Genomic DNA, 26,526 nt, shown 5'->3' with positions numbered 1-26,526 from the left:
TCCACACAGAGACGCAGCTGTGCCGTTCTGAGCGGCATCATCACGTAACAACCAAAACGTGGGAACACCCAAATGTCCATGGACAGTGAATAGATGAACATGTGTGCGTCCCTGCGAGGGAGCGTCCCCGGCCCCAGCAGCAGTGAGGCGCCACATGCCCGGGGACAGAACCCGAGCCCACGGCACTTCGGGAGGGAACCAGACACAGGCGGCCACACGGGGTGTGAGTGCCCACGTCTGACACGCCCAGAACAGGAAGGGGGCTTGTGAGGTCCGGGGATGGGGGAGGTGGGGGGAGTGACTGCTGATGGGGACGGGGTGCCTTTCAGGATGATGGAATGTTCTGGAATTAAGTAGAGAATGATTGCACTTCTTTAAACACACTAAAAACCACTGAGTTGCACACTTTAAATGGGTGACTTCTTCTGTAGTCTGCGAATTCTTTTGTAATTTTCAAAATGAGAAGACAGCTGGGTGAATGGGTTAGTGCTAGGGCCTAGGGCAGGTACACACTTGGCTCAGGGCTCACCTGGCTCAGGGCTCCCGTCTAACCACACCACGCAGATGCAGCTCACTCTCCGCAGCCACAATGGGCTGCCCGCTCTGCAGGTGGTAGTCGATCAGATGGCTGATGCTCTCAAAGAGCACGTCCTTGGTCCGCACCTGCCCAGCCAGAAGCCTCAGCGTCAGCACCGCCAGGAGCCTGTGGAGAGGCCCACTCACCGGGAACCTGCGCTCCCACGGGCCCTCCCGGGGGTCTGATGCACGCTCAAGTCTGAGAACCACAGCTCAGAAGCTTCCGTGGAATCAGACTCAGAATGCCGGTGTCGGGCTCCAGAATCACAGGATCCTGGGGCCACCCCTCCTACAGCAGGTGGAACGGAGGCCCCAAAAGGGACGTGTCGATGTCCCAAGCCCTGGAACCTAAAGCTGGGACCTTATTTGGAGATGTGCTTAAGTGAGGGTCTCCAGATGACTGTGTTCTGGTGGCCCCAAAGCCAACGACTGGGGTCCCTGCAAGAGTAGCAAAGTTGCACACAGAATGCAGGCAAGGCAGAGACCAAAGGGCTGTGGGGAGCAGGGTCCTCCCCACCAAGCCTCATCAGGAGCCCGCCCCACCACACCTGCATCTCAGACCTGCAGCTGCCAGAGCCAGGGAAGAAGATCCCACCCTTGCTGGAACCACTCCGGTGGCCGCTGTCTGGCCAGGCACTCCCAGAACACCTTGGGAACACCTAGCAGAGAACTACCTGTTGCCTCTTGGAATGAGAAAACCTGAACATCAGCATGGGCGAGGACTAGACCCAGCCCGGATGGGAACCCTCCGGCCCCCTGCTTGGTGGGCAAAGCAGGCTCAGAAGGCACACTCCCGGGCCCTGTGGCAAAACCATCTATTTCTCTAGAACTGGGGTTGGGACCTAGAGTCGGCCCTTTAACCAAGTATTTGAGGAAGCTCCCAAGTTTCTGGAGCTTTAGGAGTTGCAGACCCTATCTGGTAGACCCACTTAGCAAGAAGGAACAGGGCCCAGGAGGTTCTAAGGTAACAGTAGAGCCACACAAGGGGAACTGAGAACAGGCCCCACAGCCTCGCCCCCACCGCAGAGTGTGACCCCCTCGGAGAGACAGAGAGCGGATGGAGCTCCCAGGCAGTTCTGAGGCCCCAGCTGGATGCCATCAAAGCACCTGGGGAGACCCTAACACCCCAGGCTCCTTCCCCTGGGCAATACCCTGTAACCCCAAGGCCCTTGGACGCTGGAAAATGCTTCATAAACCCCAGAACTCCTTGTAAACTGAGAAGTGCTCTGCAAACCCCAAAATGCTTTAGAAACTGTGAAATACCAAGCAACGGTACGAGGCATCCTGTTTCATGTTCCTCAAGGAGAGGGGAAAAATCCCAGCAAAACTATCATGCCGCTCGGGGTGCCTGGGTGGCTCAGCGGGTTAAAGCCTCTGCCTTCGGCCCAGGTCATGATCCCAGGACCCTGGGATCGAGCCCCACATCGGGCTCTCTGCTCAGTGCAGAGCCTGCTTCTCTCTCTCTCTCTGCCTGCCTCTGTGCCTACTTGTGTTCTCTGTCAAATAAAGTCTTAAAAAAAAAAAAAACTATCATGCCGCTCGAAGGCAGACTTAAAAGACACAGGCTTCGGGGCGCCTGGGTGGCTCAGTGGGTTGAGCCTCTGCCTTGGGCTCAGGTCATGATCTCAGGGTCCTGGGATGGCATCGGGCTCTCTGCTCTGCAGGGGGCCTGCTTCCCCCCCCCCCCGCCTGCCTCTCTGCCTACTTGTGATCTCTGTCAAGCGAATAAGTAAAATCTTTAAAACACACACACACACACACACACGCAGGCTTCAAAGGCGTGAAAGCGAGAGAAACGTGCCCCGCCAGTAACTGGGAGACCCCAGAACTCCTTGTAAACGGAAACATGCTTTGTGAGCCTTACAACGCGCTGGAAGAGAAGAACACCGTGTTTACCGCTCAAAGACACCCTTGTCTGTTCGCCACACAGTGCGGGTGGACCGTGCGAGAAACGTAGTGCTTTGTAAGCCCTGAAAGGCCTTGAGCCTGGAAAAGGCCTCGTAACCCCCGAAATGCTGTGCGGACTCGGGAACCCTCTACAGACGCGGCGACCCGTGTTACTGCGGAACCGCTTTGTAACTCGAGTCACCTGTCGCGCGAACAGAACCTGCTCGCCGAGGCTCTGCAACTCGCAAAATCCTTCATTAAACCCAAAGGAGGCTGAGGTGGGCGGCCAGGGCCCCGTCCAGGCCCCCCCCCCCCCGCCGCCTGCGGGCCACCCCCACGCCGGCCCCGCCCCCTCAGCCCCCCTCCACACACCTCCCGCCCCGCCCCCAGCCCACGGCCCCGCCCAGGCCCCGCCCCCAGCCCTGGGCCCCACCTTACCACGCCCTCTGGGTCCACGAGCAGCAGGTGCTTGGGCTGCCCCGCGTGCATGCCGGTGAGGACGTACTGCCCGGGGTTGGTGACGCTGTCGCGCACCAGGAAGTCCCCGTCGGCTCGAAGCAGCCTCTCCGCCGCCCTTCGGCTCATCTGGCCGTGGTACCAGGGCTCCTGCCGCAGCTGCTCCTCCGTGGGGGCGATGGGGGCCCGGCGGGTGGGGGGGCTGAGCCACTGGTCCTCCAAGGGAAGGGGCGCCACCGCCGTGCCCGCCCCCACAGAGCACTCGTGCAGCTTGAGAGCATCCTCGAAGGGCCCTGCAGGCGAGGACGACGTGCAGGAGGCACCGGCGGGCGACTGCCTCCTGCGGGAGAGGGAGGGGTCTGGGCTGGGAGGGGAGGGGAGAGGAGGGGAGGGGAGAGGAGGGGAGGGGAGAGGAGGGGAGGGGAGGGGAGGGGAGGGCTCCTGGGAACCGAGCGTCCAGGGCATCAGACCTTGCCCGGCTGCGTGCTGAGCGTGCTCCGTGTGTGTGCTGGGTGTGTGCTGGCTGGGTGTGTGCGTGTGCCGGGTGCGTGTGCTGGGTGATGCCTTCTTCACTGTCCCCTGGGGTCTAGTTATGCGGGATATTCTCTTGGAGTCTTAGGCACATGCAAATAAAGAGCTGCTCTCTCTCCAGTGTGGACGCCTGCTTCGCCTTCCTGTCTCGTCTCCTTGGCTCACTTCCCAGCACGTCTACCTCCTGTTTCACGGACAGCGGGATGGCCCCGGCCAGCCCCCGCTACAACACCGCGCTCCGTGCAACAGTGCACTTGGTGGCAGGAGGGAGGCTGGCGTTCCTCTCTCCGGCACCCCCTAGACAAGCTTCTGGCCTCTGCAGAGGCTTTCTGAGGCTCACGGCCAGCACCGTGCAACACCAGACGGGCCATTCGCCCTCAGAGCCTGTCTTCTCCTTGTAAAACTGCACGTGGGGCTGCACAGATCAGAACCCCAGCCCTGACCCCGACCCTGGCACAGCTGTGTCCTGTGCCCCCACACTCCTTCCCCTTCTGCTCCTCGGGAACCCCTCCTGCCTGACTCCTCTGCTGGTCCAGGTGCAGCTGACCCAGCCTCCAGCCAGCAGGACGCTGGACCAGGCCTGGCCCGTCGACACCTTCCTCCCACCCTCCCACTGACCCAGGCTGGACAAATCAGACGCAGACCAGAATTTTCAGTGGAAGGCTGGCCGGGGTTGCTGCAACATCGCACCCCCTACGGGGACAGCCGGCCTCAGAAGCTCCCACGGGAGCACCTCCTTTCCCATCTGAGGGCCGCTGTGAGCCAGCAGGGGCCACGCTTTTAGTCCCCTGACTGGTGCACGGTGGGTGCTCAAGGGACCTCCCTCGGGCCACATCAGTGGTGGGGGAGGGGGCGTGGCGGACTCTGGGAAGGAAGAAATCTCCAGCTGGCTTGGTTGGTTCCTGGGGATCTCCCACTAGGGAGGTGTCCTGAGGAAGGGAAGTGACCCTGCGTGGGCCAGCATGGAGCCAAGAGCCCCACGGTGCTTGTGGAAGGACGGCACTGGTGCTGTGGCAGATAAGGGGCTGTTTGGACACAAGCCTCCTCCATCAGACCGAGTCCTCTGTCAGGCCAGAGTATCCCAGAGGGAAGGAAGGAAAGGCCTCCCCATCCACTGTTCACTCTCTCAACATGTGGTTAGGCCTGCCCCATCGGACTGGGTCCTCCCACCCAAAGGAGCGGTCCCCCCAAGGGTGCCTCCCCCATCAGGCCAGGATTCCCAGTGGAAGGGGTCTGGGCCCACTTCCTCAAACGATGGAGGAGCTAAAATACCCTCATCAGGCTGAGGAGACCCCGAAGGAAGGAGCTAAGCCTCCCCCGCCAGCTCCCCAGAGACGGAGGCATCTCATAGGGAAGAGACGCCTGAGCCTCCCCCCTCATACCAGCCGCTCTTTCAATGCCCTTCCCCACAGATCAGAGACCCCCTACAGAGAGGAAACTGGGTCACCCCCAAGAGACTTCAGAGTCCCAGGGAGGGGGGCTCAGAGCCTCCCCCTAGGGAGTGCCCCCACCCGACCCTCACCAACTGGCAAAGTCCCAAGGGGAAGAAGGCTGGGCCGCCCCCATCAGACCACTGGTTGCTAGGGGCACACCTCCCCCCTCCGGCTGGCCTGCCCCCGCGTACGCATGTCAAACAGATCCTTCTTGGGGCTGTCCTCTGGCTGCAGAACGTCCGGGGCGTCCAGACCCTGCGTGTTGACGTATAGGTGGTCCTCGTAGTCTCTGGGGCCCCTGGTGTCGGCCTGCACGTAGCCGTCCCCCGGCGGGCCTGGGGAGCGCAGGAGGAGTGGAGGGTCAGCTGCAGGAGCCCAGGACCGAGGAGCAGGAAGGACCACACAGGGAGCCCCACCCACACCTGCTGCCCTCCAGGCAGGGAGCTGCAGGCCCGTGCAGCACCGCCTGGAGTGACAGACCCCAGGAATGTCCCACCAGGGGCTGCGGGCTCCGGAGGGCCCCCCCAGGCAGGGATGCTGCCACTAGGCAGGACAGCAGCAGAAAGCCCCAGGCGTAGGCTGATGTGCGCATCCAAAATCTAATCACGATGAAACTGGTCCCCTGTGATTACGCTCCCCACACAACACACAGATCGCTCGATAGTGTGCCTGTACTATTTTGGGGTTTCCTTTCTTTTCTTAACTGTGAGTTAACAGCCACAGAGCAGCAAAGTTCTCCTTCCCTGGGGCCACTCAGATTCTGCCAGACCCTGACCAGGCCCCTGGCCTCGGCCACCGGCCACCGTATTCTACCAGGTGCCAGGGGTGGTCTGCTGGGCTGAGAAGTGGGAAGTGGCATCTGGGGGCCGCAGTTTCCTTTTCTCGCATCTGAGCAAGGCTGAGCTTCTCTTCCCGCGGTCAAAGGGCATCCACGTGTATTTTTCTCAGAACTGTCAATTCGTTTCTAAACGTCACTGTTTTTAATCCTTGGCAGAGAAATCATGATTTCAATGCACTGTGCGGCCACAGCCAGCCCAAGAGCCCACGGGAGGCTTGTAATACCTGTCTGCCAGTGACATCTTTACCCGCCGGGACATGTGACCTCACACGCCAGCCCCAGCTGTCCTCTGTGGACATGGGCAGGTCTGCTAAGCTCTCTGCGCCCCCCGCTCTTCCTCTGTGAAATGGGGAGCTAGGGTTAGATCCTTTATAAGCAGGGCTGAGGGCCACAACCTTAGAACAGTATCATCAAAGTTAGAATTCAGTCAGTTAAGCATCTGCCTTGGGATCAGGTCATGATCCCGGGGTCCTGGGATCCAGCCTGCATTGGTCTCCCTGCTCAGTGGGGAGCCTGCTTCCCCCTCTGTCTGCCCCCCACCCCCGCTTGTGTGCTCGCTCACATAAATAAATACTCTAAAAAAAATTATGATTCAGTTTGAGGGCTGACGACGTGTGGGTCCTGGGTGGCTGATACAGGCACAGAGCAGGCCTCCTGGTCTGCCTGGAGAGGCAAAAACTCTCCCCGCCCACCACAGCCAGAGGCGGTGGAATAAGCCTGGGCGGCAGGAATCCAGACTGAGAGCCAACTCCTGGGCATCGGAGCTGGGGCGCGAACACAGCGGTAGGAGTCCTCGGCTGGACCACAGGGAAAGGCATAACCAGAAGGACGAGCACGCAGAGGCTTGGGGCTGGGAGACGCTGGGGAGACGCGGGGCAGTCAGACCAGGTACGAGCACCCGCAGGGCGCCTGACAACAAAAGTGGCCTGTAAACACCATGCTGGGGCACCAAAGACGCCCAGATTACCGCCGAAGATCCACAAACAACCCCAAACCCAGCACAGATGTTCGTGAGGCTGTGGGGGAAGCAGGCAGCTGCCGCGGGGCTGGTGGGCAGACAGCCCCGCAGCCTCTGGGAGTGTGACACACACTGTTCCCGCCGTCCCCAACCTCGCCCCCAACCTCGCCTCCGCAGGGCAGACACAGCCGCAAGGGTTAGTCCGTGCCCGGCAGGGGGGCCCGCGCAGGCAGAGCAAGCTGAGCTGTAGGGCCTGGGCGCGAGCCCGCAGCCCTGTGCACCGACGCCGTGGTGAGCAAGGACCGGCACACCTCGAGGGCCAGCACCTCCGCACGTCACACCAAGTGTGCAAGGACACGCTCCCGGCTGCAAGGGGAAGGCAGGTCACTTCCAGCTACGTGTAATGGGGTGAGAGGCTCACAGGCTGAAAACGCAATCGTTTGTCAAAACAAAAGTCCGGGTACCTTGATGGGTGCAACGGGACGGAGCAGCCCCTCGAGGCGGACCCTGCTGAGACCCTAACCCACCAGGCACACACCTGGAGGTCCACCCACACCTCCGGGCCGAGCAGGGGCAAAACAGAACAGAGCGGTCCGCTGCGGAGAACAAGGGTGAGGACGTGTACGCGGACAGGCGCGGAGCGAACCCCAGGACGGACGGCTGTGTGGGGAAGCGAGCCGGACAGCGAGCGTGCAGAGCCCCCACCGTCCGTGAGCTCGTGGAGAGTGACACGCGCTTGTGAACGGGCTGCGACAGATGGGGAAAACGAGACCAGCAGCGAAGGACAGTGGTGGCCTGCGCGGGCAGGCGGAGAGGCAGACGGGGGCCGGGGTGCCCAGCAATGTCTCACCAAATGCGCTTTCACCCCAGCATTTTGAACCATGGGAATACAGCCCCTCTGCCCAAAACGCAACGAAAGTCGTCTGTGCGCAGTCTCACGGGGCCAAGCGAAGAGAGGGCAGGGGCGGGGCTGGGGCACCTACCAGCACTTGGGGCGCCCAGGTCCCACGGCAGGCTGCACGTGTCCCTTCGAGCAGGAGATGCCCCCTGAAAAAGACAGCGAGGGTCCTCCAGCCACATGCAAGTCCCCTTCCCTGGGTCCCCAGCCTCCTGCACGGCTGGAGACGTGGGCCAAAGGCAAGGGCCGCCCCCGTCCCTGGGTCCCACACTGCCCTCCTCAACCCTCCACGCACTTCTGCCGCAGCCTCAGCTACCCTCTGCACCTTCCTGCCACCTGCCACATTCTGTTCCTTCCACCTGGGTGCCCTTCCCTGCACTGCTCTCCCAGGCAACTCCTATTCACCCGTCAGGGCCGGCCCAAACGCTGCTTCCTCCTGAAAGTCCTCCTGACCCCAGAGTCAGACTCCCTGTCATAGATTCCGGACACCCCTTTCATGGCCCTGATGAGACTGTGGATACGAGAATCCACTCAGGGTTTTGAGGCTGGAGTAGGGCCAGACACCCTGTGCAGTCTGGGCAGGGAAGGGAGGAAGGCACAGGACCTGCCACCGTGATCACAGAGAAGAGAAAGAGAAGGCAGCGCTGGGGTTAGGCCCGAGAAGTCAGCGCCTGGGGACAACCCCCCTCAACCCCCCACCCCAGCTGGCCCAGCCCATGGGGGCCAAAGAGGCTGACCTGGCTGAGGGCCCCGAGGGCACAGGGCTGAGTTAGCGAGAGCCTGGAGTCCACCAGTCCACCCAGGGGCGGCTCCTTCCCTGGGATGCTGTTGTAGTAATTGTGTTCCGATTCCTCCTCATCCCCCCAGGCCGAGTCCTCTGGCCTGGTCAGCCTGGGGACAGACAGCACAGGCAGGAGCCCCAGGGCTCAGGGGCAGAGAAAATGGCGACCCCCAAGAGGGTGCTAAGGCCTTGCAGCTTGAGTTTCTGGCTCTGGCGCTCCCGGGCTGGCTGTGGGGGGAGCTAGGCGCTCTTTCCCACCGGGGTGCTGTGAGCTCCCCGGCGCTTCTGCTAAACCACAGTGGTCCTCGCTCTGGGTGGGGGGACACACTCGCCCCAAGCTTGTACCCAGAGCCAGTCCCGAGGTTAGGGTGGCAGTGCGGATAGCCCTGCCACGGCCCTGCCCTCTGGCCCTGCGGGTCCCGAGAGTGAAAAAGGGGAAGCCACGGGAACCGGCCTCCAAACCCCCCGCCCCCGCAAGGCCCGGGAGGCATGCACACGTGCGGGCCGTGAGCCCACAGGGACAGGGTTCCAGGCACGCGGGTGAGGACTCCACAGCCCAGTCTGTCCCTGCAAACTCCGCTCTTGGGAACGGCTCCCACAGTTTACCCACTACTTAGTCGGGCAGTTTGCTACCTCGTGTGCCAGGCAACTGAGCACAGGGCTCTGCGACCCGGCTGGCTGCCCACAGGCAGCGGCCCAGCAGCTAAGAATGGATTCTTCTCTTTTAAGCCACAGAACTTTTCAATGATTCAGAGAACAGCAACAGAACAATGCTTGGTGACACATGAAAGCGACATGAAGTCCGAACTTCGTGTCTGTAAATACAGACTTGCTGGCCCTCAGCCCGGGACCCCTCGAGGCACCCCCACGCCACAGCGGCCAGGACAGGCGGTCCGGCCGCACAGCCCGGAGCATGGACCCTCTGGCCCTCTGCAGAAGTGGGGGCCCCCGCCCGGAGCGGCTCCCCAGATCTTCGCCTCGGCCAGCCGGGGCAGAGCAGGTGCATTCGTGCCGGGTTCCAGGCGAGTGGACGGGCCCGGCGGTGGGCCACGAGCCCACGGGGCGCACGGAGGAAAGTCGGGACAGAGCGGAGACGGTCCCCCAACGCGGAGGAGGCAAGCACGAGGCCCGGGTGCCTGGCCTTGGTCAGGGCACACGCTGTCCCCGGGAAGACAGGACGAGGCGGGTCTGTACCTTTCCGGGGCCACGACCACCCGCGGGGGGCTGTGCAGGTACTGTTTGAAGCGCAGCTCGAAGGCTTGGCCCACGGTGCTGATGACGCTCTGGGCGACGCCCCCACAGCACTCCAGGATGTGGCAGGCTGCGGACAGCGGCGCATTACGGGGCATCCGTCGGCCTGGCCCTGGGGCCCCCAGCCGCCCCCACCGGGACCTCACCTCTCTGGTTGATGGGATCCTTGGCTACATAGGCTACATAATCCGTCATGTCCTGGAAGGAGAGCGAGCATGGAGCAGGGGTCAGCCCGGCCAGGAGGCCGCCCCCCGGATCCAGCGGTGCAGGGCTCTCTTCAGGGGACGGAAGGGGCATGAGTCCACCCCGGCCCCCAGCCTTACCGTGTCGCCGCCTGACGCGAAGGAGATGGACTGCATGTGGTGGCTGGCGATGATCTGGCCAGAGAGAGACATACCGGGTCACGGGCCAGGGCCACGAGGAGTGGACCAGAAATACACCTGGATGGCGACGGCCCGGGGCAGGGGGCAGAGGCCACGCCCACCCCCAAGCATGTGCAAACACACCCAACACCCACAGAAGCACAGACACGCACAGTCACACACAGAGACACAGATGCCCCCAAGGGGACAGGTCCAGAGACACAGCCACTACCACATACACCGGGACACACACAAGCCCTCTCCACACCCTGACACGCCCCGCGTGGGCCTGCACATCCACGCACAAGACCCCTGGGGCCGCCGGATCATTGGGCACACCCAGGGCCACCTCACAGGCAGAGACCCAGGCAGGACCGCCCCAGGCTCCAGAATACCCACCCTGTGCTCATTTGCATGCTCATTTGCATGCTCATTTGCATGGGCTGGCTCATCTGCGTGTTCACTTATGCGTGCGCCCTCCTTTGCATGCGTCCTGTGTGCACATCTGCACACTCATTTCCATGTTCGCTTGTGTGCTCGCTTGCCACCATCCATGGCTGTCCTGAGTGCTCAGGTGCCTCCATGACCCAGGGAGCAGTCAGTGGCTCCCCAGGTCCGCCACACACAACCTGGCTAGTGCCCCCACAGCCGCACATCCCAGCACTCTCCAGGGTCACGGTGCTGTCTCGACAAGTCCCAAGGCTGTGACTTCTCCACCTCTGTCTCCCCACAGAGGGCCCCTGCCTGGGATGTCCTCTGCTCACCTCCTCCCTCCCAGCTCGTGTCACCACCTCTGGGAAGCCCTCCATGATGCCCCTGCTCGGTCACAGAGCCTACTGCACACCTACAACATCCCTTGCCGGGCCCCATGGTCCTTTTTAGGATTTGTAATTATTCTCTTGGTTTCTACCAAGACTCCAAGCCAGGGCCCTCCCCCGGGCACTGCTGACCCTGCATCCGGGTCACTCTCTGCGGGGGCGTGGTGGTTGGTGGCAGCCCTGCACTGTGGCTGCCATGAGGGCAGCTCAGCTCCTGGCTCCGGGTGGGTTCTCTGCACACCCCAGGTGACCACATCCACCCGCGGCCCTGCACCCAGCACCCCTCCAGCCTCCCCCAGAAGCCAGGGCGGCCCTGCAGCTGGCGACCCCCACCTGGCGCGTGGCGGGCACGGAGAGGTTGAGGCCGTCGGTTGAGATGCTCACGGCGATGCTCATCCCCGCGAAGCGCAGGTTGCTCTTGCCCAGGATGGAAGCCAGCGCCTTGTTGGGGGCCTGGGGTGGGGACGGGGCAGGGGGCAGTGCGGGGCCTGCAGGCTGGCCAGCTCCGCAATGCTGCAGAAGGCGGGGCTGCGGGGGGAGGGGGGGCGCTGGGGCGGGGCCCAAGGTTGGCCACGCCAGCCCCCACTGCTCCAGCCACGCCCACCAGTACCGCAAAGACCAGGAGCCCCTCACCCACCTTCTTCTTCCAGGAGCCCCGGATGCCAGGCACCGCCTCATGGAGCCGGTTGATGGCTTCCCTGCATGGGGGGAGGGAGGAGGGGGCTCAGTGAGCTTGGGAGGGGGTGGGACGCTTGGGGAGGAGGCAAGAGCTCGCAGAGTGTGGGGGTCAGATGCCACGGGCTCACAGGAGGGAGGGAAGCTAGGGCTCCTGGAAAGGGGAGGAAGGGACAGAGCCCTGGATCAGGGCTACTGGCCCCCACCCCGTGCATGCCTGCAGACACCCCCCCACACACACACACACACACCCCACCCTTGGCTCTCACCCTCTGGCCCCTCCCTTCTCAGTGACCAACGCATCCCTGGACCACAGCCCAACGTTAGACCACAGCACGCAGACAGGGGATGAGCACAGGCCCAGAGCCTGGACCCCAAATTCCGCGTGGCCACAGGCCTGTCAGATCCCCATCTGTGGCTTGAGAGGGTGACTCTGCTCTGGGCTCCCCCAGACAATAAGCAACAGACCGCTGGGAAACTGCCAGTCCCCCAGGGGGCCAGGACGTCACGGGACCCTGAAGGTCAGACTACACCGGGCCTGGGAAAACTGGTGCCACAAGAACAAACCCGACCCTTGCATCCAGCCGGCGGGAAGGTAGGTGAACAGAGCTGCCACCTGGAAATGGTCCAGCAGCTCTCCAAACAGCGAGATGTGGGGTCAGCACACAGCCCCCCACAGCCGGGTGACACACCCAGGAAAAAAGGAAACACAATCCACACAAGACCTGTTCACAGCAACTCAAGTTGTGATAACCACTGACACCCAAGGGTCCACCGACTCCTGAACAGATACACAGGCCTCCCCCATGTGCAGGAGCGTCCCGGCCCCAGCCAGAGCGAGGTCCCCACGCACGGCCCCAGGGACGGCCCCGAGCCCACAGCGCTCAGGGAGAGAACCAAACACAGGAGGCCCCACGGGGTGTCAGTCCACGTGTGTGACACGTCCCGACCAGGCTCCTCCATGCAGGGGAGGGGGGCTCGTGGGGGTGGGGGATGGGGGAGGGTTGGGAGAGGGGGTGACTGCTGATGGGCACAGAGCCTCTTTCTGGGCTGATGGAATGTTCTGGAATTGGGGAGGGAGTGGTTGCACAACCCTGGGAAGAAACTAAAACACATGGGCTCGTGCACTTCAGCGGGTGAGCGGCTGACACGTGAATGTCGTCTCGGCAGCGTTTTCCTGTCTACGGCCGACAGACTAGCTCAGTGCTCACAGGCAAAAAGATGTCTCTCCCCTCAGGCTCGGCCCTGGCTGGACCCAGAACTCTTCCTTACTGTCCCGGAAGCTCAGAGCACCATGAGATCACCGACTCTGCCCCAAAGACAGCAGGGACCACAGAGATGCTGTCTCCGCCCTGGACAGGCTCCCAGCCCGTCGGCCCTGACCCGAGTCTTAACCAGGAATGATCCAGCACCCGCAGGTCCCACACACTGCAAAGGACCAGGCATCCTCTCTACCTAAGAGAGAAAATCCGGGGTCTGGGGAGCAGGGGCCTCTGGAGGGCAGGACAGAATGGGGACTCAGACACCACGCGCCCCACCCCAAGGCCATTCCAACTCCTGGCCACACTGTTGCCCAAGCTGGGCGGCAGGAGGGAACCTCACCGCGCCTCTCATCCTGGGCTCCCAGGGCAAACTGTCTGAGCCACCTCCGAAGCCTCGCATCAGCCCTCCCCAGCTGCCCCGAGCCCCTGGCCCCACAGCAGCCAGTCTCCGAGGCTCACCTGGTCACCTGGGTGCGGGTGTTAAAATCCAGAGAGCGCATGGAGCGGAGGATTTCAATGCAGCCCATGTACTGCGGGGAGAGAGAACAAGCCGTTAGCAGGTGGGCCCCAAGCACCAGCCCAGACAGGCCCGAGGCGGGGGACAGGTGAACCCAAGCCTTTCCTCCAGCACGCGCTGCCCTCTCTCCTCTCGCCCCCACTGGGCTGCAGCCCTGCCCCGTGCTCAGCAACATCCTGCCCTGCTGCCCCAGGGCCTTTGCACCTGCTGCCCTCCTTCTCCCTCAACTTGCAGACGGGTTCCTTCCCCATCTCGAGGCTCAGCAGCCACATCCTCAGAGCCACCTTCCCAGACGCTAAGCAAGTGCTTTCCGGAAGCTGACTGATCCCTCCAGGCCCAGGCTGCTGTTGGTCCAACTGTCTGCTGTTAGTTCTCGCTTTCCGTTCCATGGGAGCATGAGCCCAGGAGGGCCAGGAGGGTGACCAGGATGGCAAGGCTCTGGCTCACACTCAAGCCCCCACACCCAGCTCAGGGCCCGCAGGCAGATAGGGAGGAAACCATCTGGCCCATGAAACCCAACCCTTGGACTGTCTGGACCTTTCCAGGAGAAGTGTGCCAACCCCCGCCGAGGCCACCATCCCCACAGAAGGGGGCTTCCAAGTCTCCCAGAGATGACGCCGAGGGACAACAGGGGAAGAAACAGCGGCAGAGCTCCCCGACTGCTTCAACTGCTGCGAGAGGAGGCCGTCAGGGACCAGCCCGGGCCAGAAGCCTCATTCCGGCCAGCGTCTGGGTGCTGGGGCGTCTGCCGTACCGCACCGATGGGCTCATGGCAGCGCCCCTCACCGTGCGCCCTGGAACATGCGTGTGCAACCTCCAGAACAGGCAAACCCTGGAGACAGAAAGGTGGCCGGCAGGTGCCAGCAGCTGGGGGAGGCGGGGGTCGGCGCTAATGGGAACAGGTTTTCCTGGGATGAGGGAACGTTCTGGAACCAGAGAGTGCTGATGGTTGCGTGGCCTTGTGAATGTGCTGAATACCACTAAAGCAGACGTACACTTGGAAAAGGGTAATGGGGGGCTCAGTCTGTGGAACACGCCACTCTCGATCTCGGGGTCATGAGCTCAAGCCCCCTGCTGGGCCCAGACCTTACTTAAAATACAAGCATAGAATAGAAGAGAACAGGATAGAAAATAGTTAATGGGTAACTGTTGTAAATGTTACCTCAATTTTTAAAAAATCACAAATTCACACACACTTTGACCTTGAACTTCATTGTAGGACTTCACCCCACAGATACAACAGCCCAGGGGCTGCGGGGGTGTGTACCAGTTGTGGTGTGGGGCAGCCCATGTCCTGCCCTCCACGGGGCTCTGAGCCTGCAGGACTGGAAGGGGAACAGGCGGGCAGGTGTGTGCTGCCCACAAGATGCCCTGGTGGGTCAGCGCCCGCCCACTCCCTTTGCCCCCAAGCTGCCCTTCATGCTGGCCCCAGGGGCTGGCTCCCCATGCCTGGCCCTCCTCTGTGCGCCCTGCCCCCCTCAGTCTCCCCTCAGGTACACCTTTCGCACACACCTTCCTGTCCTGCTGGGACCCGTAGCACTGAACAAATCAGCTAGAAATCAGAGACATCCTAAAACTCAACACATCCAGTGTGTCAGATTCAATACATGATCCAGTTCAACTGGAAATGCCACTAAACAATGAATATTTTCTTAGTATAAGTATGTCCTAAATAGTTCATGGGACATACTTGTACCAAGAATTAGTGGTGTTCACTGGAACTTTTCATTTAACTGCGTGCCCTATATTCTTGCTAAATATAAGCAAATCATGGTTCTTGGAATGCAAGGGTATGCATTTGTAAGAAAGACAAGAATTTTTTATATATTTATATGAGATTATCTCCAAGGTCTCTCATTCAGTAGCAGGAACAAGGTGTACAACAGAGGCCATGGTGAGTCATCATTCACATGCACAAGGGATCAAGGACAAACACGTGCCCACACGCATGTATATACTCTGTGTGTGTGTGTGTGTGTGTGTTTGCTCGAGCACAGATGAGTGATTCTAGCAGGTTATAGTGGCTGCTTCTGGGAGAGAAACCTCATGCTACTGACAGACCGTGAAACACAGTCGTAAGCCATTCCTCCTCCATCCAGCCCTAGGGGTGGCCATGGAACGTTGTTTGGGCCAAAGAGATGTCACCAAAGGTGACTCGGTCCAGGTCTAAAGGTCACTTGTGCCCTGGATCTTGTCCCTCACTGGTCTCAGGTACCTGAGACACGGCCAGGCCAGCCTGCTCCATGAGGACAGATACGTGGCCCATCACCATCATCCCAGCTGTCACTGGCCCATCGCCATGTGGATGAAGAAACACAAGAAATAATCAATGTCTGTCGTCCTGCACTAGACTGTGCGATGATTTGCTACATGGTGAGTGCCAACGGAGATAGAGACCAGAGGAAGAGCAGGAGCAAGCCAAGCAAAGACCCAGGCAAAGGGAATGGCAAGTATAAGGCTCCGAAGTGAGAACGAGCATGGAGAGGCCACAGACTCACTCCAATGTAGCTAGAGCAGAGAATCAGGGAGCAAAGAGAGATGACAGGACACAAGCAAGGAGGCTGCAGGGCCCCAGGGCTGGGTCTCATGCTACATACACTGGGGAGCCATGAGAGACTTTTAAGTAGGGAGTGAATAGATCTTCTCACCTTCTCTTGGGTGGACGAATGGTGGATGGATGGATGGATGGATGGATGGATGGAGAGTTGGATGATGGATGATGGATGGCTGGATGGATAAGGGATGGATGGGGGTGGACAGGTAGAGGAGAGAGAGAGGATGGATGACGGATGATGGATAAAGGACAGGTGGATATATGATGGGTGAATAGAGAGATGGGCAGATGGATAGACCATGGACAGACAGATGAGAGAGATGGACAGATGGATGGATGGATGATGTATGGACGGATGAACAAGGGATGGATGGATGGATGGGTGGACAAGTGGATAATGGATTAGTGAATGACGGATGGACGGATGAGCAGGGGATGGATGGACAGACGGATGAGTCAGTGGACAGACAGTGGACAAATGGATGAATGATGGATGATGGATAGATGAATAGGGGATGGATGGATGGGTGGACAGACAGGTGGACAAATGGATGACGGATGATGGATGGACGGATGGACGGATGATGGATGGAAAGACAGACAGGATGGGTGGACAGATGGAAGGATGGGTGGATGAACGGATGATGGATAGATAGGTGGACAGACGGATGGGCATGGCCTATATGCCAGGCATGTGTTAGACAACTGGGACCTCACAGGGAATTTGCTGCAGTCCCTGACCCCGAGTGGATTTTCTCACTGAGGGGACAGCTTTGGTGGGACGCTGGCTGCCCAACAGGTATGTTCCCTCTAGGTACGGAGTCTGTGCCGTGGGTGTCAATGTTCTAAGCCCAGGATGAAGGGTTCTGATTCCCATACCACCCCCAAGTTCACCCCAATTAATGTCCGGTCCTCTCTGGGAGGCTGAAATCGTCCAGTGTGCCCCCAGTCCCTGCTTGGCGAAGGGTGGGGAGCATGACTTACTTGTGCTGGAAAGATGGGAGCTCACGCAAGAAGGGATGCAACGGGGGCACCCCCGGAGGGCTGGGAACAAGGACTGCAAACTCAGATGCCAAAGGGGCCAGAGAGGGGAGGCTGGCAGACGGCCAGGGCAGGCTCCTGCACACGCAGACCGTCCCTACTGATCACACATGACCTCTTTCAAGGCACCGTCCCCATGTCCCTGCGCCACAGGGACAACTGTTAGCCCTCAGGAAACGCAGGTCCAAGGAGGCTCCAAGAAAGCACAAGCTTATAGGTGGCAGAGGCAGGATTTGAACCTATGCACCGAGGCCCCGGTGTCTCTGGCACGACCACAGGTGTGGGCCTACACAGCATATTCCACAGCCATGGGGGCCCAGTGCTACCAGACACCTGAGTTTTTTAAAAAGGAGACCAGAAATCCGGGGGCTTTGGTGTGAAACCTCGTAATTTGTAAATAGTGACCAGAAACAGAATTTTTACTTTTAAATAGATAGCAGGGGTCAAAGCTCAGAAGTCAGATTCAGCCTAGGGTTGGTCACCAGGGAGCATGACCTCCACCAAGGAAGCACCGACACCAGCTGTGCCAGGCTGGACGCCGGCCTCGCGGAAGGTCTGTGCACCTGCTCCCCCACCCAGAGCCTGTAGACGGCCCCTAAATCCCAGACGGGTGTCCCAGGAAGACACCAGGGGAGCTCAGAGTGACGGATCCAAGAGACGCAGCGCCTGCCCGACCCTGGGAGCCTTGGCAGGAGCGCCCCCCCCACCCCCCCCACCCCCACCCCACCCCCGCGAACCTGCACCTCCCACCAGCAGCCTCCAGGGCCCGGGGCCGGAGCCGGGGAAGCCGACTCTGCCGTTGACTTAGGCTGTCCCGTGTGTGGTGCCTGGTGAGAGCCTCCCGGGACACTAACACAGGTAGGAAGAGACCCCACATGGCTCTGTATCCCACCTCCCCCTGGGCACACGTGGAAGCACAGGCAGGCCACAGCCCACCCTAGAACACTACAGGGAAGGAGCTATTTCCCGGCCGGGGAGCTGAGGCCTGGAGGGGGGAAGGGACAGAGCCAGCTCCCACAGCAAGCCAGGCCTGCCTGCGGAGATGAGAGCACGCAGCTCTCTGCGCTCCCGGGGGGGGGGGGGGGGAACCTCCGCCACCTGGTCCTTCTCACATCATCCTCTGCCGTATGGCCCACACTACTGTGGCCTCAACATTCTCCATCTATGAACATAACTGGGTTTATTTTTTAAGGAAATGGCAGGAAACCACTCAAGTCCTCATCAGTAGATGAGAAGATCCATGTAGCGGGTCCCCCACGTGGGAGCGTCCCCGGCCCTAGCAGGAGCGAGGCCCCCCCACGCTCTGCCCCGAGCCCACGACACTCAGGGAGGGAACCAGACACAGAAGGGCACGTGGGGTGTGAGTCCACGCATGCGACACGTCCACGGAGGGCAAGCGGGCCCATGAGGGCCGGGGGCTGGGGGTGGGGACGGCTGATGGGGACGGGGCTTCTTCCTGGGGAGATGGAACGTTCTCGGGTTAGAACATAGCGAGGGCTTCTGTGAATGTACTAAAAGCCCCTGAATTGTACAATTGAAGTGGGCAAATTTTATGGTACTGAACTCTATCTTAGGTTTTTTTATCTGTTTGAGGGAAAGAGGAAACTGCCTATCGCGCCCATCAGCCCCTGGTTTGAAGCTACCCACGTTTTTCTGAGCAGCACCGGACCAGCCGCAGAATAGCCGCAGCACGATCGTAAGGCAAAGCGTCTGTCCAGGCGACTCCGCTCAGACAAGCCTGCGGAAGTCTGTGGGCACCCAGGAAGCTCGCACAGCCTCTAAATCCCCCTCCCAGCGAAGCTGCAGAGCAGCCTAGGGGGTTGCAGGGGATAGTGGGGGGAGCTCTGCAGGCACCTGGCGTGGGGGAGGGGGCTTGGTCTGTGCGGCCAACAGCCGTGCTCCTGGTGAGCAAAAGCGCATCCTGCCGTGAACCTGAGAATCCCATACACGCCTTACGTCCACCCCTCAGTTCTGAGGCTCTGACCCCACAGAGACTTCCTACTTACAAAGAAGACAAACGTCCCCCTGGCCAGTGTGTGGGTCTCCAGGGGCCGCGTAACCACCAGGATCGGGACAGTGGATAACAATGGGGCCCTGCTCTCTCCTGGTTCTAGAGACCCCATGTCCAAATCAGACGTCGGCTGGGTGTGTTCCTGCCGAAGGCTCCAGGGCAAGGATGCCCGTCCTCCAGGTCCTCACAGGACGGCCCCAGCCCCATCCAGCCACGGGCATCTCTGCTCTGTTGTCACATGGCTTCTCCCCGTGTCTGTGTCCACGCTTCTCTCCTCCAGTTCTTCTAGACTTCACAGGATCTGGGGCCCTGGGGGGCTCCGTCAGTAAAGCGTCTGACTCCTGATTTCAGCTCAGACCACGACCTCAGGGTCGGGAGGTGGAGCCCTGCACCAGGCTCTGTGCTCAGCGGGGACTCAGCTGGAGATACTCTCCCTGTCCCTTTGCCCCTCCGCCTGCTCATTCATGCTTGTGTGCTGTCTCAAAAAAAAAAAAAAAAAATTTACAGCCCACCCTAACCTAGGACGGCCTCGTCGCTACCAGATTCCATCTGCAGATAAAGTCACATTCGGAGGTCCCAGTGGACACGGAGTTGGGGGGACACCATGCTTTCCAATACTCCAAGTGACCCAAGTTTCCAGAACTGTATCAGGACTGACATCCACCCTGCCTCTTGCTTTGCTGGATGGGGAAGAGGCAGCCCAGCCCTGTGCTTCCAGCCCTGAACGCACAACCTAAACCCAGTGGTGCGCAAATGCCCACCCAACACCGCGGAGAGACAGCTGCACCATCACCAGAAAGCGGGGCGCCCCACTCCGAGCAGGGTAAGTCTCCCACTCACGCCAATCAATGATTCTAAGTCCCCTGGGACTTCAGAACATCCCCCGGGCATTCGTGCCTGTGGGAAACCCTGTGCAATCACCGTGCCCCCAACCGACCTCACTTCACCCGTAACACGAGGTGTGGGGGGCAACTTTTGTTCGTTTACTTTCTAACTATGGCAGGATGCACCTGCAAGTCCCCATGGTCACTATTGCATGAAGCACGCTCACACCCCCACCCTCCGGCTCCAGAACTTTCCATCCCCCCACACGGAGACTTTGTCTCCATGAAGCACGGACCCCCCCAGCCCTGTCCCAGCCCCCGCTCCCACCCCCTCCTCTCCGTGTGGACAGGACTCCTCTGGGCCCTCCTGGGAGTGGGACCTGCAGGACGGGTCCTTCTGGGTCTGGCCACTCTCGCTGAGCCCCATACCCTCGGGGTCCCTCCGTGTGTGGCAGGGGTCAGGGTCCCTCCCTTCCTGAGGCCGGACCGTGTACCCGCGTGGGGACGGACCACGCTGTGTTTGTCCACCTGTGGGCGGACTCTGGGCACTTCCTAGAGTCACCTGCTGTGGCTGGTGCTCCCGTGAGCACAGGGCTGGGAACCTGCTTTCACGTCCTCAGAGGGTACACCCGGACAGGGCAGGACTGGGTCCTGTGGGGATTCTGTTTAACTTTTCAGGACGGTCCTAATACACACTGGATTTAGTGACACTACCACGCATACTGACAGAAGACTATTTTGCGTAGCTCAGACGTTACCAGGACTTGTCCACTAGTTCAGAATATCACGTCGCTTACAGCCACAGCAGTGGTGTCTGAGCTTCTGGACCCCATGTCCACCGCAGCCGTGTGCACCCTGGGCGTCATGAAGGCACCAGCTTCCACCCAGGTCCCAGTGCGTCTACACATGTGGAGCGAAGTCTATACATGCACACCCCAAAACATATCCTGAGCTATTACAGATTGTTGTCACTGTGTTTCTCCTTTTTATTGCTGCTTTGTTACATCCTATGGATTCTCAGGGAAACCAACATGCAGGGAGGTGTTACAGATAGACCTGAGGTTCATTTCATGGTGGAGAGTTACAAAATACTGGGTCTAAATGAGGAGCACTTAATCCAACAGAACTGCAAGCCGAAGTCGGGATCACCTGGAAACTGTGACTGCAGGAGGCCCACCCCCAGAGTCTCTGACACAGCAGCTCTGGCGTGGAGCCCAAGAAGGTGCATTTATAACAAGTCCCCAGACATCTGGGCACCACTCTGTTCATGATTGGCTTCAGTCCACTTGATAATCCCATCTCCTTTGCTATGAATAGATTTTTGCCATTTGGGGCCATTGAGGTCTGGGGGGAAAGAGAACTAAGGAAGGAATGGTCTTCTTTTCCTCCAACGCACATGGTTGGATCCATGTGTGATGCCTGGTGCAGTGGCTGCCATTCTGGGACCATGCGGGCAGCTAAGCCAGCATACTGAAGACAGCAGCACAAAAGGATGGAAAGACCTTAGGTCGTTAGGGATGTTGTCAAGCCACTGAATTAAGTCATCCTGGAGACACCCCACCCCTTGTCTTCAAGGAATAAGCTGTGTTTCGGCCAAAAACAGCTCTATTCAGTTAATCTCCCACAGTTCCCCTGCATTATCACCAGCATATGAAAACCACACTTCAGGAAAAACTGAGTGATATGGAGTCCTCGTTGTTTCACTGACATGTGTCCAGGCTTGAGCTCTGATCCCTCCCCAGCCAGTCAGTCCACCTGGCCAGGGTCAATGTCTTTCTGTGTCCCCCAGCACCACGAGCAGAGCAGGGCACACCGTTTTAAAACCTTCATTCATGGAGAGCTTATGACAGGGCACGAATGAGGGCACCTCATGAAAGAGAAAGGTCTCAAGGCACCTGGGCAGCTCTGACGCGTCTGCCTTTGCCTCAGGTCATGATCTCAAGGTCTTGGGATTGAGCCCTGCATCAGGCTCCCTGCTCAGCGGGCAGCGTGAAATATATTTTTTTAATTTAAAAAGCAGAAAGTTCTTATCAGTGGAGTTTTTATGAAATCAGAAGCCCAATGCATCAAAATGGTGTATGAGTGGAAGACAGGATTGGTGGGCCACAGAGCTTGATGCAAATTCTGGCTCGTCCACAGTGTGGGTTCTCTTTCTTAACAGCGGAAGTTTGCTCAGACATCCGCCCTTCAGAAAACATCAGAAGATCAGGGACAACTAGAACTGAACTGTCCAGTAAGGCAAACACGTGCCTCACGCAACCACCTGAATTTTACTTAAAATTAAATAAAACTAAAATTTCATTCGTTTGTCACACTAGCCAATTTCAAAGGCTAAGTGGCCAGGTGGGGCTACCGTACTGGACAGCAGAGATCTGGAACATTCCATTGCCTCAGGGAGGTCTTTGGGCGGCGATGCTCTAGGTCCACCCCTCAGCTAGTTTAGGCGAAGTTCATGGAACACAAGTCTGGCCAAAGAGACAGGAGGGGAATCTGGCTGGGCATTTCTGAGAAAGGTTCCCTCACTCATGAAAGGACCAGATGGGAAGAAGGCTCTTTTCTGTAGGGTGATGGGCCAGCCAGAGGAAGACCTGGTCTGAGAGGGAAGTCCCATCAAGGGTGGCATCCTCACCTCCTGGGGTGGCTGTCGCCCCACAGACAGGGCAGTTTAGAACAACAGACGCGAACTCTCTCAGTCCGGAGACCGGAGGCCTGAGATCCAGGTGTTCGGGGCCGGACCCCACGCCCCACCCCCCGCACCGAAGGAGGGTCCTTCCTGCATCGGGTGGAGCCCGCTGGTAGCCGCTGGTGGGCCCGGACACGCAGCCCAGCCGCTCTGTTCTCCGCCCCCTCTTCACACAGACCCTTCTCCAGGTGTCCTCACATAGTTTACCAGGAACCCTTAATTACATCGGCAAAAACCCTGTTTCCAAACAAGATCACGTTCTGGGGTTCCAGGCAGACGCGGATTTCCAGGGCACTTTCACGCCAACACAGAGTGACAGAGCCCGGATCCACAGGAAGGTCAGCGAGCCGCTGAGTTGAGCGGCCACAGAGGGGCCCTTCTCCCGTGAGATGACGACGTCCTTCACCTCAAAGCTCTGAGTGTGGTTTGGGGTGCAGCGGCCACCATGTCCCTTAGCAGGAGAGGGTCCCACGGGTTCCTCCACGTTGCCGTGCCTTGGTGTCCTCATCTATATGACGGGCAGGCACCCTCAGGGCCGTGACGATGACACAGGCCAGTCCATGCCCGGCACCGTACTGGGCGCCCAGAACTCAGAGGCCGCGTTCCCCTCTCTGCCTGCCGGGGCTCCACCTTCTCATCTCAAACAGGGATCTTTCCAGAGGCCCGTGAGGCTTCCCGGCAAACACAGCAGAGACAGAGGCTGGTTCAGATCCCACAGGGCCTGGGTTGGGGCCCTTCATCCATCAGAGACGCCTGTGGGCTCCATCTCCACAGAAGGGTCCCCACTTCTCTCCGCCCCCAAGTGTCCCTGATCCAGGGACTCGTGTCTCGTCCCCTTCCGGCCCTCACCCCCACCCCGTTACCTCAGAGCTCCCAGAAAGAGCCCTCAAAACCCCAAACTCCACCCTTTGAGCCCTGCCTAAAACCATCCACACCAAGCTTGCCTACAACGCTCTCTTTCCTCTGCTGCTTCTCTCTGGAAGCTCCACACACACGGGTCCGCTGCTGTCACCCAAACATGCCAAGTGCATTCCCTGCCACTGGGCCTTGGCACTTGCTATGCCCCTGCCTGGAACCCCCCCTCCCCAGTTGTTTCATGTCTGGGGCCTCACGGCTTCAGGTCTCCATTGAAATGTCATTTCCTGCAAGACCCCTTTCCCCACGACCCCCTCTGAAGTAAACACCCAGTCTTACCCTGACAGCATTTTATTTTAACTAGCACCTGCCAGTATCCGCCACTTACGTGTTCTCTTTATTTACTATTTACTATTAGCGTCTCCCCGTGGAATCAAAGCCTGTAAGCACGGGGACCGGATCCTCCTTTCACACCAGTGCACCGGGCGTGCACTGGTATTCGCTGCGTTGACAAAAACGTCATGATCACGGCAGTAACCTAACAGCGTGGGTCCCACAGCCCAAGCATCCGAATCCGGAACACTCTACCCCCCACGCCCACAGCCAAGGAGCGGATGCAGCTTCTCCGGAGGGGGCAAGTCCACCATGCACGTGACACCCTTGCTACAAAGCAAATCCTGAACCCAGTCACGCCTGCAGACCCATTGCCAGAATTCAGGAAAAGAAAGGGCAAAGAACCAAATCAAAGACCCACGAGAAAAGGGACAGACCCAGACTGTGGGGCCCTGGCCAGTCCACGCTGGGGCCTGAGGCTCCACACATCCCACAGGGTCCCCGGATGATACAAAGCTCAGACCTAAGCCAGGCAGGGAGAAGGGAGGGTCTGTGACATTCAGGAAGTCCACGCTCTCAGGGACACAGTACTTGCCTGGGGCTGCCAAAACCAAGCACCACAAGCCGGGCCCCTTAAGCCACAGAAACGTCTCCTCTCCCAGCTCTGCACACCCAGAAGTCTGAAATCTGGGTGTAGGCAGGGCCACGCGCCCTCTGGAGGCTCCCTCCAGGAAAGGGTCCTTCCTGCCTCCTCCAGCTCCTGGGGGTGGGGAGGAGCAACCCTTGGGGTCCCCAAGCCTGTGGGAGCATCTCTGCCACATCTGCCTTCCTTCTCATGTGGCTTCTCCCTGGGCGTCTGTGTCATTTCCCTTTTAGGACAACAGCAGCCTACTCCGGGACGACCTCATTTTAACTTGATTCTATCTACAAAGACCCTGTTTCTAAGAAAACTGCATTCACAGGTGCCCGTGGACATGAACTTAGCAGGGGACACTACCCCACCCAGCCCTCGGAGAGGTGGGACAGGAGGTGTTGGGGACAGCTGCAAAGGGAACAGACAGAGAACTAAACGTAAATGCATTAACTTGCAGGGTCCTTGTCCCAAAAAGCCACCTGAGGGGGTGTGACTCCTGCCCGACGTTTGAGGACATTCTGGAATCTGATGGTTTCTCAGACGGCTTTCTCCGGAGGGAGACCGTGCGAAGCACTGAACGGCCAGCGTCCTCAGGGTTAGCTCGCTCTACGGGTTCGGGGACAGACATCTGAGCAGAGCCGGTAAAATGTTTACAGTCGTAGGCAGAGACGCACAGATGCTCTTCCGTCTGCTTGAAAGGCGCGCCAGGATAAAGGAAGGCCCCTCGCTTTTCACCTCGCCCCGAGTCCCGCAGTCTCCCCCCGCCCCAATCCTGCGGTCCGGCTGGGCGTGGCCCCTTTCCACACGCCCCCCACCTCGGCCAGGGCCTCCGCGGGTTCCGACTCGGCGAAGACGCTTTTAAGGCGGGTCCGTGGGGGTAGGACGGGCCCACCCGCGTCCTCCCCCCCACCGCGCCCCCCCCCGCAACACCGACGGAGCCGGAGAATGTGTCACCTGCGCATGCGTGCCCCCCACCCACCTGCCGCCCTCTCCCCGCCCCTCCCCACGTGACGCGGTGGGAACCCTGACCCCCGCGCCGCGCAGGCTGGAGATGGGGGTCCAGGCTGGTGGGGAGAGGAGTAAGGATGGAGAAGAGAGACCAGAGAGCTCTCTGGGTGTGGGCGGCGAAGAGAAGGGCGGAGGGAAGCCCCAACCTGGGAGTCCGGGGAAGATACGGTCCCAAGGACCCCGGGCGGCGCACTTACCCGCACGATGTAGGAGACCCCGGGCCCCAGGACCCTGGCGTCTGGGTGTAGCCAGCCGTGCGCCGGCTTGTGGATGAAGCTGCCTTTGCGGATCCACTCGTCGGCGGCGGCGTCCGGGGGCCCGGCCACCCCCCGCGCGCCCCGCGGGCCCCGGGCCCCCGCGGCCCGGCAGCGGCTGAGCGCAGGCAGCGGGCAAGGCGCGGCGCAGCGCGGTTCGCAGGCGCCCAGGACCGCCGCCGCCAGCGCTGGGACGCCAGCCGGGCCGGCCGGCTCGGGCTGGGAGTCGGCGGCCCCCGCGCCCCCGGCCGTGCGCGCTGCAGCCGGGCTCCGGCCCAGGAAGCCCGCGGGAGCGGCGAACTTCCACTGCGGCATGCGCGGCAGCAGCGCGCAGAAGGTGGTGGGCGCCTCGGGCTCGGGGGGCGCAGGGGGTGCGGGGGGCGTGCGCCCGCCCGGACCCTGCGTCATGGCCGCGGTCGCCCGACCGAGCCCGACCGGGCGCTGCGCCTGGCGCGGAGGAGGCCCTCTCCTCCGTCCCGCTCCCTCCCCTCCGTCCCGCTCCCTCCCCGCCCCCGGCCCGGTGATGTCATCCGCCCGGCCCAGCGCGCAGCCGCGGGGGGCTGCGCCCCTGGGACCCGGGCCCTGGGCGTCCCGGCGCCTGCGGGGAGGCTGGGGAAACTGAGGCCCGCCGGAGGCCCGGACGCTGCCTCGGGTCCAGCAGCCGGGAAGGGAGACGACGTTTCCAACCCTAGACCGGGTCGGCGACCCCAGCTTCGCCCCGCCCACCGGTGCCCAAATTCCTAGAAGGACGGAGGTGGGAGACACAGAAATCACCTGCCTCCTCCCGCTTCTGACTGACGGGAAAACCGGCGCCTGGAAAGGGGTGGGGACGCGGTCAGCGAAGGAGCGAGCTCCAAACCCTAAGGTCGGGCCCCTCCCTTCCCACTGTTCCAGCTGGAAGACGCTTGAAAATTACCGCCTCGCTCCGTCTCCTAATGAGGAAACTGAGACCCCGAGAGGGGCCCGCGACCAGACTCGTGCCCAGGAGTGTGGGTGGGGCTGGCGAGGTCTGGGAGGGAGGAGCAAAGCCCAGTCTCTATTCTGCTTTTTCCCTGGGCTTCGGTTTCCCAGGCTGGAAGCTCGGGG

General features: G+C 60.4%; 1 protein-coding gene across 3 annotated transcripts in view; it reads right to left on the bottom strand.

The window, feature by feature from the left end:
- The window catches only part of SHC2 (SHC adaptor protein 2), a 32,060-nt gene extending 5,627 nt beyond the window's left edge, over positions 1 to 26,433 (bottom strand). The window contains exons 1-12 of one of the 3 annotated variants that reach the window (XM_044254763.1): positions 26,357 to 26,433; positions 13,186 to 13,256; positions 11,427 to 11,487; positions 11,123 to 11,242; positions 9,933 to 9,986; positions 9,756 to 9,807; positions 9,553 to 9,679; positions 8,315 to 8,468; positions 7,663 to 7,726; positions 5,075 to 5,218; positions 2,902 to 3,212; positions 530 to 663 (exon numbers count right to left, since the gene is read on the bottom strand). In XM_044254763.1, the coding sequence (XP_044110698.1) occupies positions 535 to 663; positions 2,902 to 3,212; positions 5,075 to 5,218; positions 7,663 to 7,726; positions 8,315 to 8,468; positions 9,553 to 9,679; positions 9,756 to 9,807; positions 9,933 to 9,986; positions 11,123 to 11,242; positions 11,427 to 11,487; positions 13,186 to 13,253 (1,284 nt within the window). In that variant the 5' untranslated portion in view covers positions 13,254 to 13,256; positions 26,357 to 26,433 and the 3' untranslated portion in view covers positions 530 to 534. Of the gene's footprint in view, positions 1 to 529; positions 664 to 2,901; positions 3,213 to 5,074; positions 5,219 to 7,662; positions 7,727 to 8,314; positions 8,469 to 9,552; positions 9,680 to 9,755; positions 9,808 to 9,932; positions 9,987 to 11,122; positions 11,243 to 11,426; positions 11,488 to 13,185; positions 13,257 to 18,844; positions 18,852 to 25,383; positions 25,849 to 26,356 lie in introns of those variants that run through there. The other 2 variants (XM_044254762.1, XM_044254764.1) reach the window with 2 other exon arrangements.
- Positions 26,434 to 26,526: the final 93 nt, after the last annotated feature.

Source organism: Neovison vison, chromosome 6, assembly GCF_020171115.1.
Source record: "Neovison vison isolate M4711 chromosome 6, ASM_NN_V1, whole genome shotgun sequence".
Taxonomy (NCBI): Eukaryota; Metazoa; Chordata; class Mammalia; order Carnivora; family Mustelidae; genus Neogale; species Neogale vison.
Note: the sequence above shows the minus strand (reverse complement) of the source record. Positions and strands in the feature narration are given on the sequence as shown.